This window comes from Thalassophryne amazonica, chromosome 2 (assembly GCF_902500255.1).
Source record: "Thalassophryne amazonica chromosome 2, fThaAma1.1, whole genome shotgun sequence".
NCBI lineage: Eukaryota > Metazoa > Chordata > Actinopteri > Batrachoidiformes > Batrachoididae > Thalassophryne > Thalassophryne amazonica.
The window spans coordinates 159,373,890-159,394,863 of NC_047104.1; the positions used below are offsets into that span (position 1 = coordinate 159,373,890).

At 41.4% G+C, this 20,974-nt stretch overlaps 1 protein-coding gene across 1 annotated transcript in view; it reads right to left on the bottom strand.

Annotated features, from left to right (window-relative positions):
- Positions 1–19,068, bottom strand: part of ddb1 (damage-specific DNA binding protein 1) — a 260,804-nt gene extending 241,736 nt beyond the window's left edge. Inside the window, exons 1-3 of the mRNA XM_034160167.1 lie at positions 18,919–19,068; positions 1,748–1,896; positions 1,057–1,173 (exon numbers count right to left, since the gene is read on the bottom strand). Of these exons, the coding sequence (XP_034016058.1) occupies positions 1,057–1,173; positions 1,748–1,896; positions 18,919–18,979 (327 nt within the window). The 5' untranslated portion in view covers positions 18,980–19,068. The remainder of the gene's footprint in view (positions 1–1,056; positions 1,174–1,747; positions 1,897–18,918) is intronic.
- Positions 19,069–20,974: the final 1,906 nt, after the last annotated feature.

Genomic DNA, 20,974 nt, shown 5'->3' on the forward strand with positions numbered 1-20,974 from the left:
CGTTTGAGGGTGGGCGCTAAAGGGGTAAAATATCAAGCATATGACAGAAACACAGCACTTTCTCTGAGATTTTGGGCAAACTGCACGCAAACAAAGTGAAAATACAAAGAACAAGTGACGATGCAGTGGAAAGTAGACATGTGTCATGGTTTGTTTATGACCCGGACTCAAATGTGTCAAGGCGGTTGTGCAGCCGAGAGAACGCAGCTACTCTGGTTAGCTGTGTAGCCTAACACTTACCGACACGACGTCTCCCATTTGCCTCGTCTTCCCGTCTCCACTGGGAAGTGAAAAAACACGCACTTTGCTACTGCTTCTGTGACTACAGCCGAAAACAAAACAGTACACCATCTATCCGTGTGAAACTATGTTGTGTATATATTACATAACAGGAGCAGCTGTCCCCATAAGGGGTCAAATCGCACAGGGTTCAAACAAGACTGCGCTGCCCTATATTAACGGAGTTGAACGCTGATGGTATGGGAATTACACAAATGATGAGGTACGGCCAAGACAGAAAGCAAAACGGATTACGGATGACATGAAGTTGTCGTTGGGATTCATACAGGAATGAAGCTGGACGATGGTTAAATGATGTCCCTGAAAGTCAACGTAAGTCCAGATTTCTTGTTTCATTTTGGCTTCAGTGTCCTTTCTTACTGCCATGTGACCGGGGCTTTAGATTGATATTCACACCACTGCAGCACTCCTTCTCATTACTTGTGGGTTAACAACACAATGATTTTCCGATATGGCATGGAATTCACCTCCAGTGGCCATTTCACTCCCTGGAAATCTGACAGCTGAGCAGATGTTTCTAATGACGGCAAACACGCAAGCTAGAGGCTCCCAAACCGAAAGTCTCTGTTTCAAGATGGCGGCGCATCTTGAAATTTGTTCATTTAGTTCATGTGCCCACATACAGACAGACACAAGAATGGACCACTTTTTTGTGTGTGTGTCTGGCCAGACTTACCAAACTTTGACACTACACTCACACAAAATTTAAGGCATTGGCATTCCTGGTTTTGGCTCATTTTTGCAGCTTTTACCCACCTGTACATTGCCGTGGGCGCGAGTGATGATATCGATGCTCTCTCCATTCTGTTTGTATTCCAAGATGCAGGCGTTGTACTTGGATGTGAGAATGAACAGGAGATCTTTGCTCTCACCCTAACCAGAAAATAAGGAGACCCAAAATTCAGCGCGGGGGTGGTGAGGTATGTACAACATGCAACAAGATGCAGTTTACGGTGTCACACAGGTTCGACAACTAGGCCGACAGGCTATGTTAATATACCTTTAGCATTGAGTTTCCAACATTTCTACAGGATTTGTTAGAAATTTTGTTCAAAGTCATTCCATTTTATGGCAGTTATAAAATAATGGACTAGTGCTCTGTCTAGGGAGAGTCACAGACTCTCACGTGTGATATCAAAGGATAAACACCAGCCCGATGGCCCTCAGAGTCTGTAGCACATACATGTTTTTTGTGTGTTTGTTTTTTTTAAAGTACCAAATCACCTCATTTTAAGAAAATATTCAAAATTATCACTGGGGAAACGGCCAACCGTGGACTCCACCAACACTTTCCATGGCAGCATTATTGGTAGACTACTGGCAAATTATTCAAAGTTATTCCATTTTTTTTTTTGGCAACTGTAATTGAAATAGTGAGTTATTCAGCATTCCCACTTTGTATATGCAAATACCTTCATGTGTAATGTGCACACACTCAAACATGTACCTTCGGCCTGAACAGCTCCATGACAGCAATCTTGCCATACATGCCCACTTCTTTGACAGGTCTCAGCCCTTCTGCAGTGACAACATAAATCTCCAACCGTGTGTTTTTAGCAATGAGTAAATTCAGGTCTTCTGCAGATGTGAAGTGACCTAGAAATACAGCAACGATTATATGTAGTTCAGAGCTGTTTAGGTAAGATGTGTAGAAGATTAAAAAAAAAAAAAAAAGATAAGCAGCATTTGAAACAATACTGTATGACAACATTACTACAACATTTGATAGATAAAAAAGAAGACAAAAGAACAACTGCTAACAACAACAATTGTCTCAGAGTGATGCTGAAAAACTAATTCATGCATTTATTTCCTCTAGGCTGGACTATTGTAATTCTTTATTATCAGGTTGTCCTAAAAATTCCCTAAAAAGCCTTCAGTTAATTCAAAATGCTGCAGCTAGAGTACTGACGGGGACTAGCAGGAGAGAGCATATCTCACCCGTGTTGGCCTCTCTTCATTGGCTTCCTGTTAATTCTAGAATAGAATTTAAAATTCTTCTTCTTACTTATAAGGTTTTGAATAATCAGGTCCCATCTTATCTTAGGGACCTCGTAGTACCATATCACCCTAATAGAGCGCTTCGCTCTCAGACTGCAGGCTTACTTGTAGTTCCTAGGGTTTGTAAGAGTAGAATGGGAGGCAGAGCCTTTAGCTTTCAGGCTCCTCTCCTGTGGAACCAGCTCCCAATTCAGATCAGGGAGACAGACACCCTCTCTACTTTTAAGATTAGGCTTAAAACTTTCCTTTTCGCTAAGGCTTATAGTTAGGGCTGGATCAGGTGACCCTGGACTATCCCTTGGTTATGCTGCTTTAGACGTAGACTGCTGGGGGGTTCCCATGATGCACTGTTTCTTTCTCTTTTTGCTCTGTATGCATCACTCCGCATTTAATCATTAGTGATTGATCTCTGCTCCCCTCCACAGCATGTCTTTTTCCTGGTTCTTTCCCTCAGCCCCAACCAGTCTCAGCAGAAGACTGCCCCTCCCTGAGCCTGGTTCTGCTGGAAGTTTCTTCCTGTTAAAAGGGAGTTTTTCCTTCCCACTGTAGCCAAGTGCTTGCTCACAGGGGGTCGTTTTGACCGTTGGGGTTTTTCATAATTGTTGTGTGGCCTTGCCTTACAATGTAAAGCGCCTTGGGGCGACTGTTTGTTGTGATTTGGCGCTATATAAAAAAAAAAGAGTTGATTGATTGATTGAACAATATCTGGAGCTCATATCATGAGTTGCATTGTGTGGAAAATGTGAGGCCCTCAAACACAAAAGCTAAAGTGATGTTCACATTATTTAGGAAATCCTACCATAGCCCTGAAAAGCTTGATCATTATTTAAAAAATAAATAAAAAATAATCCCTGCATTTCACAGAAATCCAGTGAGTGTGTATATCACACAGAGAAAAAAGTCTAAGATCACTCCGTGTCAGCATCACTAACCTCACTGCTGCCAACTACATGGGTGCAAACAATACATTTGGTTATAAGCAAAGTTTAATGTGCATGTTAACGGTCAGAATCCCCTCAGTCATTTCTGGCTGGGTACATGTGCATGTACATCATCAACCATTTACACCAGTTTGAAAATGACACTTTGCCTTCACCAGTGCAGATGGTCTGGTGACAAACAGGAGTTACTGAGGTGTTTTAATGGCACCAATGGATTGTACAAGGGGAGGGTTTCAGAGGGGAAAAAAATGTCTGCAGTGCAAAATTTTTAATCAAGGAGGGAGCAGGTGGAGATTTAACATCTGACTTTTGTTATATCAGAAGGAGCTAAAGTGTGTCAATCAGATGTCATATTCATACACCTGCAGCCTTCTATGAAGGCCTGGTGGCTCACCATTCATTTCATTTTTTTATATAACGCCAAATCACAACAAAGGTGCCTCAAGGCGCTTGACACAAAAATCAGGCATCAGAAAACAGAGTCAGGCATCAGAAAGACAACAGTACAATTTGTCAGCATTAAGCAACAAAAAAAACAGAAGAAATACTAAGCTGATCGCCGGCCACAAGCCCTAAGCTTCACCAACAGACCAGACTCTAGATAAAGTTGAGGCTGCGGCACGCTCCGTTTACTAATAAAAAGAATTTAAAAGAGTAAAAAGCATAGAAACATACTATGCCAGTATGCTAGCCATACGAAAGGAAAAATAAGTGCGTTTTAAGTCTGGACTTGAAAGTCTCTACAGAATCTGACCGTTTTATTGACACAGACCTATAATACTGTAGGGGAACTGCACTGAGATACCATCCACAGGGTTCTCCCCAGACAATGAAATAACAGCACCACACCATTATACTGCCATCACAGCCCCGTTAAACTGTGGCATCATCGCGTAATGTTTCTTTGATTTGACAATTTATTCATCAACATCTATCAAAGCTATTCTGCTGATTAAAGTCGTTAAGAGGGACTCTTGTCTGTTATTGCAGGCAAGAAACAAGAATCGTCCATTTCACACACAAAGTTTTTAATCCTTTTTCATGGGGCAACGCACAACAGCTCTCAGGCGTGCGGTCCCTTGTGTAAAGGGAACAAATTATCTAATATCCTTGTGTGTTGCATTAAATGGGACTTCACTAATGAAGCCCTTTTCCTCCAAATGCTGTTTTCTGCTGCTGCCACCGTCTGTTAGCGACTGTTACCGACCACGCGTCTCTCCTCCGGGCTGCAGGTCCGACTGATGAGACGCTCCCTTTCCGCTCAAGCCGACTGCTCTTCCAGCCCGATTCTGAATGTCCATGTGTTCACTTGCTTTGGGCCGTCTGCTGGAGCGTGTTTGAAGCCCGGTTGCCATGGAAAATTACTAATGAATACAAACTCTCTTACTACGAGAAGAAAACAACAGTAATGTGATGGTGACGACATGCCCTCACCAACTAAACTATCCCGGTACTGGTAGCTCATTTTACAAGTGAAAACTCCCCATTTCTGATTAAATTTACCAAATCCTGACCATGTGAAAGCATGAGTGAAACACACAACATGGAAACAGTGCCGCTGTTGTCATGACAATCACGCAACAATGACATCGCGCCATGGACAACCTCTTTGATTGATTGATTTTATTTAGTAAGTTCGATGTAAGCACATGCCCGTATATAGAGGGGGTTCAGGGGGTTCAACCGAACCCCCGCCCCACCCCCCGAGAACTCTGCTGATTTTTTTCTGATCTGGATATCAATGTTATATATTTTCTTTTCATTGATAATAAGCAACAAGCACTAACTGTTACACAGCTATTATCACACACCCTCAAGTTTCAATTTCCTCTGCCAGAGTAATCCCTTAAGTGATGAAAGGGGAAACTGCTAGATAAACTTTTCCCATGGGGGTTGAGAATTTTTGCTCCCTGGTCCCTATCCTCCTCTGATATCAAACAGATTAGTAAGCTTGCAAATACCCATGTAGACACACAATTACACTTGTCTGGTTTGTAAAAACATGTTTGTATGTATAAGCTGAGAAATAAAGGGAGCTTCTCCTTCCTGTTGCAAATACTGTAAAGGTGCAAATATTCGCGTGGGTTTTATTACACGAATTTTGCGAGTTAAACAAGGTCGCCAAATTAAATACCGCTATTTTAATACATAACGTACATATACGTACATATTCATAATGTAAACGCGAATATTAATACCGCTAAATACGAGGTCTGTTAGAAAACTATCCAACCTTTTTATTTTTTGCAAAAACTATATGGATTTGAATCATGTGCACTTGCATCAGCCAAGCTTGAAGCTTCGTGCGCATGCGTGAGTTTTTTTTGCATTAATGTTATCTTGGTTCTTCCTGGGTGGTTCTTATGGCAAATGATCCAATCCCAAGCAAGGACTATTTGTATATAAAAATGTATTTCATAAAATGATACATTTTGGGTTTCAAATGAAATTTATGTAGCTTTTTACCCCTCGAAATCCTCAAAAAGCTTCTGCTTCGAGCCCCCCACGAGGGCCCTCGACCCCACCAGGGGCCCTGCGGCCCACTGGACCTCCAACTCAAGGATTTGAACCCCCCCCCTTTCACATTCCTATATACGGCCCTGTAAGCACATAATATAATTAGAAATACATTAAAAATACACGGATGACAAAAGAAAGTGTCATCCGTGTATCCACTTATTTCCATTGTGGTCCATTATGATTTCTACTGATTTCGACTGAAGGAGTTGAAGCAGAAACATTCAGCTTTAACTCAGCTTGCAACAACTGGGCCAAGATGAATAAAAGAACTGATGTTACTGTCTGAGCATTCTTTCATCAAATCTATGATTTTAATGAACATGTAAGTGTTTTAGTTTCAATAAATGTTGTGAACTCATGATTTGGGTGTTATTGTGAGATGACGAACCTGACTGTCCAATATTTTGGAAACATGTATGTAAAAGGTAAAATATCATGGTCTAATTAAGTTAATTGGTATATTTGGAGTGTACTGTGCAATAAATAACATTCTATCATGAGAAGAACTCTGTGTTGGAGATTTTCTTATGTCTCGTAAGTTGCAGGAAATGGCCTCCATTTGTACTTGAAACAGTCAACATGCTGGAGCTTCCACCTCTGGAGGACCGACTGCACCCACCATGCAGAGAAAGGTTTGACACACTGGACTGAATCATAAACAATGACGGGTAAAGTTATTGCATTCATTAGGATGAGAATCAAGAACCAGTTCAAGTTGAGAACTGGTTCCAAATTTCATCAGAGGTTCAGTCCATCTCAAATCACCCCAAAAAATTGCATTTTTAAACCTTACCTCCTCCAATTTTTTATGAAATTTGGTATATAGGTAACTCATGGTCAGAAAAGCCAGAATTTCAAATTTTAACTTGATTGGACCAGTAGTTTGCGATATCGCAATTTCTTTTTATATTTTTTTTATTTTTTATTTTTTTTACTTTTTTGCGAAAAAGGGTACGGCTGCCAAATTTCAAATTACTGTAACTCAGCAACCACTAGTCTGATTTTTTAAAAACAAGACATTTCTGTAATGGAGAGAACCTAAGGAATCTAAAACTGACATTGTTTTGTGCATTTGGGTACTTTTCAGTTGGATGACCTTTTGACCTATATTTTGATCCTGAAATTGAAAGATCAACTGTTGGAGCAATTATTATGAAATAAAAGAAGCTAAACGTGACTGTCAATCTCCCTCGGACTGGGGCTCCATGCAAGATCCCATCTCGTGGCGTATCAATGATCCTAAGAAAGGTGAGGAATCAGCCCAGAACTGCACGGGAGGAGCTGGTCAATGACCTGAAGAGAGCTGGCACCAGTGTTTCCAAGGTTACTGTGGGTAACACACCAAGACGTCATGGGTTAAAATCATGCACGGCACGGAAGGTTCCCCTGCTTAAATCAGCACACGTCCAGGCCCGTCTTAAGTTTGCCCATGACCATTTGGATGATCCAGAGGAGTCATGGGAGAAAATTATGTGGTCAGATGAGACCAAAATAGAACTTTTTGGTCTTAATTCCACTCGCCGTGTTTGGAGGAAGAAGAATGCTGAGTACCATCCCAAAAACACTGTCCCTACTGTGAAGCATGGGGTGGAAGCATCATGCTTTGGGGGTGTTTTTCTGCAAATGGGACAGGACGACTGCACTGTATTAAGGAAAGGATGACCGGGGTCATGTATTGCGAGATTTTGGGGAACAACCTCCTTCCCTCAGAGCACTGAAGATGGGTCATGGATGGGTCTTCCAACATGGCAATGACCCGAAGCACACAGCCAGGATAACCAAGGAGTGGCTTCGTAAGAAGCATATCAAGGTTCTGGAGTGGCCTCGCCAGTCTCCAGACCTAAACCCAATAGAAATCTTTGGAGGGAGCTCAAACTCTGTGTTTCTCAGCGACAGCCCAGTAACCTGGCTGATCTGGAGAAGATCTGTATGGAGGAGTGGACCAAAATCCCTGCTGCAGTGTTTGCAAACCTGGTGAAAACCTACAGGAAACGCTTGACCTCTGTAATTGCAAACAAAGGCTACTGTACCAAATATTAACATTGATTTTCACAGGTGTTCAAATACTTATTTGCAGCAGTAACATACAGATAAATGATTTAAAAAAAAAAAAAAAATCATACATTGTGATTTTCGGATTTTTTTTTTTTTTAAGATTATGTCTCTCACAGTGGACATGCACCTAAGATGAAAATTTCAGACCCCTCCATGATTTCTAAGTGGGAGAACTTGCAAAATCGCAGGGTGTTCAAATACTTTTTTCCTCACTGGAGCTACTCTCTTTCAAATCTTGCACACAACTTTTTTTTAAAAAGTTGGAAAATCTTGAACAACTGATGATGATTCACATTCACATGTATTGAGCACCGGAAACAAGTCTATAAACAACAAGCTAACTAACATGTACACAAACAAACTAACGTATGTACAGAAAAGATCTTACTCCTGTTCTAACTGTAACACCTTCCCTCTGGAGCTTTTATGCTAACAACATCCTACTGTCAGTGGAAGCTGAGGAAACAGTTGCGAGCATTCTGACCAGTGACAATGCAAAGCCTCACATTGCACTTCTGACACACGATAGAGGTCTGTGCATCTTGGCATATCCTGCATCGACCTTTCACTGACAGAATGAAGTGGTCAATCCTGTCATATCTCCTATCATCCACAGGCCTGGGGACTTTTGGCTGTTGGTGGAGAAGCCTGGCATTATTGACAGATTGACTATCTGTAGAGTATGTATCAACATGTACCAACGGATGAGGTGACCAGTTGTGAAGATGAACTCAAGCCTCGATTCAACCTGGCCCAGACCATTAAACGAACATTACAATTCCATTGTTTTGTCCCCGTTTCGTTGTCAAAGATGTATGTCTATAAACTCAGTGAACAGATAAACCGTCCAGATTTGGTGGCAGTTGAAGGATTCTTGTGTAATGAACATGAAGGCAGTGCTGAAATCCCTCTTGCTGTTCAACCTCAAAACTTTGCATGCTGCAGCTATGATAATGTACCATGGATTGGTTTGGTGGAGGAGGTCTCAGGGGAGTTTAGTGACGATAGGATTAAGTTTATGCACCCTCATGGACCAGCTAAAACCTTCTACTGGCCATCCAGAGATGATTGTTGTTGGATTCCTGAATCTGATGTACATTGTGTGATAAGCGTTCCATTCTTGAAATCATCTTCAAACAGAAACTACAGTATTTCTCATAATGACCCAGCCAGAATTTCTGACCACTGTCTGAATTGGCCTGTTGACAAGGAGTAAAAATCATACACCTGGTGTTCGTAAGACTGAGACATTTGTGACATTTTAAATTTACTTTTGGTTTGTAATTGACAATATTTTATGGAATACTTCAACTTGAGACACTCTGTATATAAATGTACTGAAGTATACAGAATGGATCTCTGAAGGAATGGGTATGTAAACTTCCACAAGGTATCGTATGAAAATAAAAATTAATTTCTGTTCTCTCACAGCAGATGATGAAAGGCTTAGGATTGAGGGAACAATTACCATTTAAATGACTGGTAGTCAAATGAGGAAACACACCTGCAACCTGACTGACCTGAGCCAAACGAACAGAGCTGGGTACGGAACTTCGGTTCTTTTGTGACACCGACCGAAATGCTTCAGTACTACTGAGTATCGAAACATGCCTCATCTTTCAATTTCAATTTATTTGAAAGGGACCATGTGCAATTAAAACATAAATGTCACCATTTGATGCACTGCACCATCTGCAGTCCCTGGCCACGAATTAATATGACACATATAAAATCATCAAATATCACAAATAAATACAACCAAGATGTTAAACATCGCTTAACAAATAAAAACATGTAGCGACACTACGTATTGTAAATAGAATGCCCCTCGTAACACTCAAACATATACATAATCATAGGGTGTAGTAGCATGCACAGCACACAACACTGCCCCCAGTCACACACACACACACACACACAAAAAAAGCACCAACTTATTAGTGGGAGCATTGTTGTGAATTCTTTAAATATTTTTTATATTAACTTTAAAATCACAAATCTTTCAGTGCCAAGTTTCGGTACCCAGAGGTTAATCACGTGCAAGAAGAGCGGGGTGCAGCCGTCCTCCTCTCAGCCTTAAAGTCTGCCTGTGGATGTTACAGAGCATGAGCAGCCTCATTCAAAATCTCCACCACCGGACTCCGCTTCAACGGAAACTTAATATGTGCATTGCTTTGAAGCAACGAGGCACTGCTTTGAAGCTTGAAGCAACGAAGCACTGCTTTGAAGCTTGAAGCAATGAAGCACTGCTGTGACCCACTTCTTTGTTGGGTCTTTGCTTTGCTGCTTCCAGAAGCGGAAAATCCTCTTCTTAACCCCTCTCAAAGCCATTAAAATATGCCAATCATGACTCACTTTTGTGCAGATTAAAGTCATTAACTGGGACTCCTGTCTTATTGCGAGAAAGAAACAAGGATCTTCCTCCATTCCGTTCTCACTCTCCAAACACTGCGTGGCAGGGGTGCTCAATTCGGCACAACACCAGTCGGAATTACAACCCCAATTCCAATGAAGTTGGGACGTTGTGTACGAGGTCTGTCCAAAAAGTATCGGACCTTTTTATTTTTTGCAAAAACCATATGGATTTGAATTGTGTGATTGCATCAGCCAAGCTTGAACCTTCGTGCGCATGCGTGAATTTTTTCATGCCTGTTGGTTGCGTCATTCGCCTGTGAGCAGGCTTTGTGTGCGCACTAGTCCACCCCTCTCGTCCTTTTTTTATTGCGAATAAATGTCTGAACGATTTGGAGCTTTGCTGCATCAATTTTCCAGAAACTGTGAGAGACCTCCAGGTGGACACCGTTCGGAAAATTAATATGGCTTTCAGGGACGATTTTGTGGGGATTACACAGATTAAGGAGTGTTACTGCCGCTTTAAGGACGGCGCACAACTGCTGAGAGCGCGCCGCGCTCCCAGCGCCGATCGACAGGCTGAATCAACCAGATCATTTCCAACGTGAAGGCTTTGTTGATCCGGGACGTCGTCTGACTTCCACAAAAAAAGGGAAAAGGCGTGGACATCAGCACTTTTTCGGCACATTCCACTGTTAAATGAGTTTTTTTTCATGGAAAGAAAAGCGGACGGATGCGCCACCGTGCCGTTCATGGCGCAGGACAAAACCACCTCCGTGTTGGTCTCACAGGACGGCTTTGAGATGGCTTTCAGATGGCTGTCGGTGGGTTTTCAGTCGTGTGACTAACCGAGAAACTGTGGATGAGCCTGGACATGCCAGAACATGTCCTGTGAGGCTTCATCACGGCGTTGCTTTGCGCCATGCGGCTCCACCGCGACGCGCGGAATTCCTCCGCTCCTCTTTCCATGACAAAAACTCTCGTAACAGTGAAATGTGCCATTCATTTCCAAACTGGACGCTGTGTTTTATCGGGGACGTCCTCTGACTACCACAGGAATTGCGGAAGACGTGGACATCAGCACTTTTTCGGCACATTGAGGCAGACGTGCGAAGGAATTCCGCGCGTCGCGGTGGAGTGGAATGGCGCAAAGCAACACCGTGATGAAGCCTCACAGGACATGTTGGGGCATGTCCAGCTCATCCATAATTTCTCGGTTAGTCACACGACTGAAAACCCACCGACAGCCATCTGAAATCCATCTCAAAGCCGTCCTGTGAGACCAACACGGAGGTGGTTTTGTCCCGCGCCATGTGCGGAATGGTGTCGCATCGGTCCGCTTTTCTTTCCATGAAAAAAACTCCTTTAACAGTGGAATGTGCCGAAAAAGTGCTGATGTCCACGCCTTTTTCCTTTTTTTGTGGAAGTCAGACGACGTCCCGGATCAACAAAGCCTTCACGTTGGAAATGATCTGGTTGATTCAGCCTGTCGATCGGCGCTGGGAGTGCGGCGTGCTCTCAGCAGTTGTGGGCTGTCCTTAAAGTGGCAGTAACACTCCTTAATCTGTGTAATCCCCACAAAATCATCCCTGAAAGCCATATTAATTTTTTGAACGGTGTCCACCTGGATGTCTCTCACATTTTCTGGAAAAAAATTGATGCAGCAAAGCTCCAAATCGTTCAGACATTTATTCGCAATAAAAAAACGACGAGAAGGGTGGACCAGTGCTCACACAAAGCCTGCTCACAGGCAAATGACGCAACCGACAGGCGTGAAAAAACTCACGCATGCGCACGAGGGTTCAAGCTTGGCTGATGCAATCACACAATTCAAATCCATATGGTTTTTGCAAAAAATAAAAAAGGTTCGATACTTTTTGGACAGACCTCGTAAAATGTAAAGACAAGACAAAGACAAGATATTTAATGTTCAAACTGATAAAATTTATTGTTTTTGTGCAAATATTTGCTTATTTTGAAATGGATGCCTGCAACACATTTCAAAAAAGCTGGGACAGTGGTATGTTTACCTCTGTTACATCACCAATGCTCAAAGAACACCTGTTTGGAACATTCCACAGGTGAACAAGTTAACTGGAAACAGGTGAGTGTCATGATTGGGTATAAAAGGAGCATCCACAAAAGGCTCAGCGGTTCACAAGCAAAGATGGGGCGAGGATCACCACTTTGTGAACTACTGCATGAAAAAAATAGTCCAACAGTTTAAGAACAATGTTTCTCAATGTTCAACTGCAAGGAATTTAGGGATTCCATCATCTACAGTCCATAATATAATCAGAGGATTCAGAGAATCTGGAGAACTTTCTAAACGTAAGCGGGAAGGCTGAATACCAACACTGAATGCCCGTGATCTTCGATCCCTCAGGCGGCACTGTATTAAAAACAGACATCTTGTGTAAAGCAGGGGTCAGTTCTTCGGTGGTTTTTTCATATCTGTCTGGGCATAGCTTTAGCGTTTTTGCTAACCAGATAAGGTCAGAGTCTGCGGACCTGTTATGTGGAGTCCCTCAGGGTTCTGTATTGGGCCCCATTTTGTTTTTATTGTACTTGATCCCTTTAAGTAGGATCATTCAAAGATTTATTGATGTCTCTTGCCAGTTATTTGCGGATGACATCCAGCTTTTACTGCTCCTTTAAGCCATCTGAGATTAAGAGGCTTGATTCCCTCCTCCATTGTTTGGCAGAAATTAAACAATGGCTAACGAATAACTTTCTTCAGCTTAACGCAGACAAAACAGAGACATTGGTTAATGCCCCTGATGCCCATATTCCAGGTATTCAGCAGTACTTGGGAGACCTGGGCCAGTCTGCTAAATCATGTCTTCGAAACCTGGGTGTCATTTTTGACAAAGACATGTCGTTGGTACAGCATTGTAAACAGCTGATGAGGAATTGCTTCTTTCAATTAAGAAACATCTCTAAGCTCAGGAAAATGGTGTCTCGAAATGATTTAGAGCTTATTATTCATGCTTTTGTGTCAACACGTTTAGACTATTGTAACAGTTTGTTTTCATGTCTACACAAGAAGGAGTTGCGTCGACTGCAGTTGGAACAGAACTCTCTGCAGCAAGAATTCTGACACATGCTAACAAGAGGACTCATATTTCCCCAATTTTAAAGGAGCTTCATTGGCTGCCAGTGTCCTTCAGGATCAATTTTAAAATTTTGGTTTTAACTTTTAGAGCTCTACATGGCCAGGCGCCTCCCTATATCTGTGACCTCATCCAGCCTTATGCCCCTGCCAGGGCTTTGAGGTCTGTGGACCAAAATCTGTTGATGGTTCCTCGCACCCATTTTGCAACCAGAGGAGAGCGATCCTTCCAGGCTGTTGCTCCCAGGCTTTGGAATGGTCTCCCGCTCTCTCTGCACTCACTGGACTCTGTCGATACCTTTAAACGCCAACTTAAGACTTTCTTTTTTACTCAAGCGTTTGCTTAGCTTTTGGGCTGCTCTGCTATCCTATGTTATGTTTTATGTTGGGGTTTTTTTTTGTGTTTTTTTTTTATGTCTCAGCCATTGTCTGATGTTTTGTGTGGTGTACTGTGCTTTTATGTTGTGAAGCACCTTGTGGCTCTTGTCTGTGAAAGGTGCTATATAAATAAAATTTACTTACTTACTTACTAGGGGTGGCCAAGTTCGGTCCTTGAGAGCCACCTTCCTGACACTCTTAGTTGTCTCCCTGCTCCAACACACCTGAATCCAATGAAAGGCTCATTAAAAGTCTGCTAACGAGTCTTTCATTGGATTCAGGTGTGTTGGAGCAGGGAGACAACTAAGAGTGTCAGGAAGGTGGCTCTCGAGGACCACACTTGGCCACCCCTGGTGTAAAGGATCTTACCGTGTGGGCTCAGGAACACTTCAGTAAACCATTGTCAGTTTAACACAGTTCGTCGCTACATGTACAAGTGCAAGTTAAAACTCTACCATGCAAAGTGAAAGCCAAACATCAACAACATCCAGAAACACCGCCGCCTTCTCTGGGCCCGAGGTCATTTGAAATGGACAGACACAAAGTGGAAAAGTGTGCTGTGGTCTGATGAGTCCACATTTCAAATTGTTTTTGGAAATCATGGACGTCGTGTCCTCCAGACAAAAGAGGAAAAAGACCATCCAGATTGTTACCAGTGCAAAGTTCAAAAGCCAGCATCTGTGATGGTATGGGGGTGTGTTAGTGCCCATGGCATGGGCAACTTACACATCTGTGATGGCACCATCAATGCTGAAAGGTACATCCAGGTTTTGGAGCAACACATGCTGCCATCCAAGCAACGTCTTTTTCAGGGACGTCCCTGCTTATTTCAGCAAGACAATGCCAAGCCACATTCTGCACGTGTTACAACAGCATGGCTTTGCAGTAAAAGAGTGCGGGTACTAGACTGACCTGCCTGCAGTCCAGACCTGTCGCCCATTGAAAATGTGTGGCGCATTATGAAGCACAAAATACGACAACAGAGACCCCGGACTGTTGAACAACTGAAGTAGTACATCAAGCAAGAATGGGAAAGAATTCCACCTACAAAGCTTCAACAATTAGTGTCCTCAGTTCCCAAACGCTTATTGAGTGTTGTTAGAAGGAAAGGTGATGTAACACAGTGGGAAACATAACACTGTCCCAGCTTTTTTGAAACCTGTTGCAGGCATCCATTTCAAAATGAGCAAATATTTGCACAAAAACAATAACGTTTATCAGTTTGAACATTAAATATCTTGTCTTTGTGGTGTATTCAGTTGAATATAGGTCGAAGAGGATTTGCAAATCGTATTCTGTTTTTATTTACACTTTATACAACATCCCAACTTCAATGGAATTGGGGTTGTAATAACTTCAAAGCAAATCACTATTTAAATCAAATGACACCTCTTTCCAAATGTTGTAATACAAACAAACTGCAATAGATCAAAAATATTTTTTCCTCCAAAAATGAGACGTCCCGCGCTGATGTGCAGCAGCAGGCTGAGGTCAGCTCAAAGGCTATGGAATGATATTCATGCCAAAATGTCTGAAAAGAAATGCTTTTGACACAAACTACAGAGTGTTTTCAAGTTTTCTTCTGTACTGGAAATTATTTACACACACATTATCCCACATTGTAAGTCTTCATTTGGTCAGTCTGCCTTTTCTTTTAAAAGCATAAAGCTGTGGAATTCACTGCCGCTTCAGCTCAAGACCACATCTGAGTTTAGGATGGTCACCTCCAGGCTCAAGCTTTGGCTTAAAAGTCACCAATGTTGTACCCATGTGTAAATAGCACTTTGAGTGAAAGAGTGGGTGAAGGAAGGACTGAAGGAGCGAGTGTGTTCACATAATTCGGTTTTTAGATTTTATTTATTATAGATGTCTGTTTTAAGTATGGAAATGCAAGAAAATTTTAGATGTGAGAAGGTGGATCAATGATTGAATGAAATGTTGAATGAGGTTGTTAATTATGTAAATTGTAGAAAGGCCCAACCAGGGACAGGAGTTGTGAATTAGCTGTAGCTATAAACTCTCTGTGCATCACATCAGTTGCAAACACATGCTTGCTCTATGTCTGACTGCACTGTCCCTGTCAAATAAATAAAATGGATTTTGTTGTTTATTTTTTCTGCAAGAAAACTGCTTGGAGTGGAAAATTACCAGAGGTGAAAAATAAAACTCAAGATTTGTACTAGGTGTAATGTAAATTTCTTTTTGTTAGAATTGATCTTATGAAATTGGTATTGAAAAAAAGCATCGTTCAGGAACCGTTAATGAAGTGAAGGTCTCAGTATCGAAATTTTTTGATACCCAGTCCTACAAACGAATGCTTCATCCTTCCTCTTCTGTTACTCAGTGCATACGCACAGAGGTGCCATGCTGAACTTGATGCAGCAGGGAGACAGCACTCTACACATTTAACCATTTGAGCTAATAAGAAAATAATAATGCAAATTTGATAAGACAATGGATTATATAGTTGAAAGAAATTTAGTTAAACCAAATTTGTTTGTTTTTGTAACTTTCAACTGATCCATTTCATCTGCAATCACCCAATGGATCATTGGTGTCAATCTCACCAGATGCTGTATAGAACCAATTATGGATCTCTTAGTTTTATGATCCACACATTGATTAGTGAAAAGTCTGAATAACTTTTTATGCAGTATAAATCCCATTAATCTCTCAGTATAGTTCAGGACACACAACCACCTCCACAAAGAGGTTAAGCCACAGACAACTAATGCTGAAAGGGCTGGCTATTCACAGAGTGCCGTATCAATTTCATTTCATTTTCAATTCATTTCATTTATATAGCGCCAAATCACAACAGGGGAGGTCTAGTGGTTAAGCGTTGGCCTTGAGATCAGAGGATCCTCGGTTCAAATCCCAGCCTGACTTGAAAATCACTAAGGGCCCTTGGGCAAGGTGTTTAATCACCTAGTTACTCCCAGTGTGTAGTGGGCGCCTTGAATGGCAGCAGCCTGACATCGGGGTGAATGTGAGGCATTGATGTGTAAAGCACTTTGAGCACCTGATGCAGATGGAAAAGCGCTAAATAAATGCAGTCCATTTACAACAAATGTGAATCAAGGCGCTTCACACAAGTAAGGTCTAACCTTACTAAAGCCCAGAGCAAGAACACAGGTGACAGTGGTAAGGAAAAACTCCCTCTGATGATTTGAGGAAGAAACCTCAAGTAGACCAAACTGAAAGAGGGTGACCCTCTACTTGGGTCATGCTCCTGACACAACTGACAATACAAACACACAGGAAATTTTGGGAATCCATGCTGGTGTCCAAGATGGGAGGCCTACAGAAGAAGACACCCACTGCCACTTCATGTTTTTTGTATCTAACAGACTTTATCAAAGGTGAAATTGATCATGGCAACTACTGTGGAATGATTTTACTTGATCTTCAGAAGCCTTCTGACATGATTAACCATGGCATTTTGATTTATAAATTACAGGCCTTAGGCTTTACATCTGTCACAGTTAAATGGTTTAAATCTTATTTGTCAGGTAGAAATCAAAAGGTTGATGTGAGTGGTGTCATGTCTGAACCTGCAAGGGTATTGTGCAGAGTTCCCGAAGGAAGTACCTTGGGGCCTCTATTATTTCTGTTGTATGTAAATGACATGGAAATAGCTGTTAAGTGTAACCTGTTGTTATATGCCGATGATTCAGCTTTAGGGGTGTCTGGGAAAGAGATTTCTGATATCGAGTTGCAGTTGAGTTAGGATCTCCAAAATGTAAATACCTGGTCGGTGGATAACAAATTATCACTTCATCTTGGGAAAACTGAAGCTATACTGTTTGGGTCGAAAAGTAAAATTAACAAAGTCAGTGAGCTTAGGGACGAATGTAGTGGTAACAGTATACAAACCAAAAAAAATAAAAAAAATCTGTAAAATATCTAGGTGTGGAAATTGATCAAACTGTGTCTGGAGAGGTTAATGCATTGAATGTAACAAAAAGGTCAGTGCAAGAATTAAAATCTTGGCTAGGAAATCCAAATATTTGGACATGGATACAATGAAACTGCATGCAGCAGCGTTGGTCCAGAGTCATGTAGACTATGCTTATACTTCATGATATACCAGCTTGTCGCGGGTGATGAAGGACAAACTTCAGATATGTCAAAACAAACTTTAGAACAGTGCTTCCAGCCAGAACTCATTTAGACTACTCGCACTTTGCACAACTTAATTGGTTACCAGTTGAAAAATGTGTAACTCAGTTTAATTTATGGAATGTACATCACATTGTTCATGGCAACTGTCCCAAATATTTTCAGAACTACTTTCGTTATGTTTCTGAAGTACACAGCAATGGAACTAGAGCTAGTCATTCATCATTATTCATTCCAAGATACACCACAAATGTTGGCAAAAAATATTTTAAATATTTTGGTGCTATTAGCTGGAATCAGTTGCCATCAGACGTGCAAAGCTGTGATAATCTGAAGTCTTTTCTGCACAACAGCATTCTTCAAAGTCAGGCCAGTGAATTTGTGTAACTTTTTTTGTTTGCTTGTTTGTTTTTTTGCTAAAAGGGTTTTTTTTTTTAGTGTTTTATATTTTTATAATATATTAATATTTTTATTTATTTAAATTTTGTTTTGTTGCTTATTGTGTTTTAGAGAAAACTATAGTATTTTAGAGGACAACAATGGAAATAAGTCATGTGACTTTGTGTTATCCTTGAAATTCCAAATAATTTGTATTAGTTATACGTTTCTGTTTATGATTTGTATTAAATTTCTAAATAAATCAAAAACTTACTAATTTTATACATTTGTATTTTTCTGTGAAACGTGGTGTGAGACGTAATGTAAAACAATAAGCACAGTACTTAAGTTTGAGCATCTTTTTTTTTTCCTCCCACACAGATCATGATCTGGTGCAAAGCTCAGATCCGCAACACATGGATACCTCACGTTTAATATCTAACATTTCAAAACAAATCCCACGACAATTTCTGATTTTTGTTTTTTATTTTTAAGTAGCTGAAGCAGTCTGGGCTGAACACAGATCACAAATAAACACCGAGGAAGAAATGTAGCGAGTGGCTTCGTGCTCATGACTGCTACAAAAAATAAGACCGATCGGGTATCAGATAAGTGTGTCAAGACTTTCATCTGAACAAAAAACGAGAAAAAAACCGTGAACGTTTGGTTAGCAGAACAGAAGCTAGCTGCGGCTAAAGGCCCGCGCGTAGAACTGCAGCGCGCGAGCGCAGCTAAATCAGAAACACAGCTGCTTCTTACCTGTTATGCAGGCGTTGACCGCCGTAGGCTTCTGAGCTGTTACTACGTAGTTGTAGGACATTTTAATACCGACCAAAAACAGTGTTGTAATTCAACTCCACTGAAAAAAACCATTGACCACAAACGTCCCGGAAGTAATCGGATGAGCAGCTAGCCCAAACCAGAGTGACGAACATAGATATAAAAACTAGATCGCCTCTGTACTTCTGGCACAACCGCGTAAACAGCTCCGCCATATTGGAACGGTCGGAGAACTGGATTCATAGGACTTTTCATAGGAACTTCTCAACTTTCAGTGCTTGAAAAGGTTAATAAAAAATAGGTTAATAAAAAACCTATCTTTCAGCTTTTTTCAGGTTTGTGTTAATATAGCATAGAACTGACTTACTTGACTGCATCTCAGAAGTGAGAACCATTTACCCATGAAGTGAAGAGTTGGTGGTTTAGATCCCACTTATTTGTCCAAAAAGCTCCCGTGAGAACTGAAATCATCACTGTGTTCAGTGCTTTCAGAATCTGATGACAAGACCCCACATACCCACCCCGACAGCCACTCCCTGTTTGAACCTTGATAAATGGTTCAGGACATGAAATACCAGAAGCACCAGACTGAGGAAGAGTTTTTATGCCAAAGCTGAGCCATCATACCCCTCTTTGTCCAAACACATCAAAGACTGGAGGAACAGACTCCTAACCATCTCCTTGCCCCATCAAAGCACAATAAAGGTACATCAGTGATGACATTTGGCACCTTCTTCTTTGACAGCGCCTCAACAAAGAAGACAGAACTCAATCAGGCACAACAAACAACTCCCAGGAGTAATATTTCTCAACAGCAAAATATCAGACAGGGTACTAATGTGATCCCGGCAGCTGGCCCTATATTTCCGGAATAATCACAGAATCTAGTTTTGATGAGACTGAGTCTAGCTCCATTAGTAGGGACATAGATTTACAACTAAGATGGAGGAGAACAACAGTTCAATACAGCACGACTATCAATCAATCAATCAACTTTTTTCTTGTATAGCGCCAAATCACAACAAACAGTTGCCCCAAGGCGCTCCACATTGCAAGGCAAGGCCATACAATAATTATGAAACACAGTCTACGTCTAAAGCAACATAACCAAGGGATGGTCCAGGGTCACCCGATCCAGCCCTAACTATAAGCCTTAGCGAAAAGGAAAGTTTTAAGCCTAATCTTAAAAGTAGAGAGGGTATCTGTCTCCCTGATCTGAATTGGGAGCTGGTTCCACAGGAGAGGAGCCTGAAAGCTGAAGGCTCTGCCTCCCATTCTACTCTTACAAACCCTAGGAACTACAAGTAAGCCCGCAGTCTGAGAGCGAAGCGCTCTAATGGGGTAATATGGTACTATGAGGTCCCTAAGATAAGATGGGACCTGATTATTCAAAACCTTATAAGTAAGAAGAAGAATTTTAAATTCTATTCTAGCATTAACAGGAAGCCAATGAAGGGAGGCCAACACGGGTGAGATATGCTCTCTCCTGCTAGTCCCCGTCAGTACTCTAGCTGCAGCATTCTGAACCAACTGAAGGCTTTTTAGGGAACTTTTAGGACAACCTGATAATAATGAATTACAATAGTCCAGCCTAGAGGAAACAAATGCATGAATTAGTTTTTCAGCATCACTCTGAGACAAGACCTTTCTGATTTTAGAGATATTGCGTAAATGCAAAAAGGCAGTCCTACATATTTGTTTAATATGCGCTTTGAATGACATATCCTGATCAAAAATAACTCCAAGATTTCTCACAGTATTACCAGAGATCAGGGAAATGCCATCCAGAGTAACGATCTGGTTAGACACCATGCTTCTAAGATTTGTGGGGCCAAGTACAATAACTTCAGTTTTATCTGAGTTTAAAAGCAGGAAATTAGAGGTCATCCATGTCTTTATGTCTGTAAGACAATCCTGCAGTTTAGCTAGTTGGTGAGTATCCTCTGGCTTCATGGATAGATAAAGCTGGGTATCATCTGCATAACAATGAAAATTTAAGCAATACCGTCTAATAATACTGCCCAAGGGAAGCATG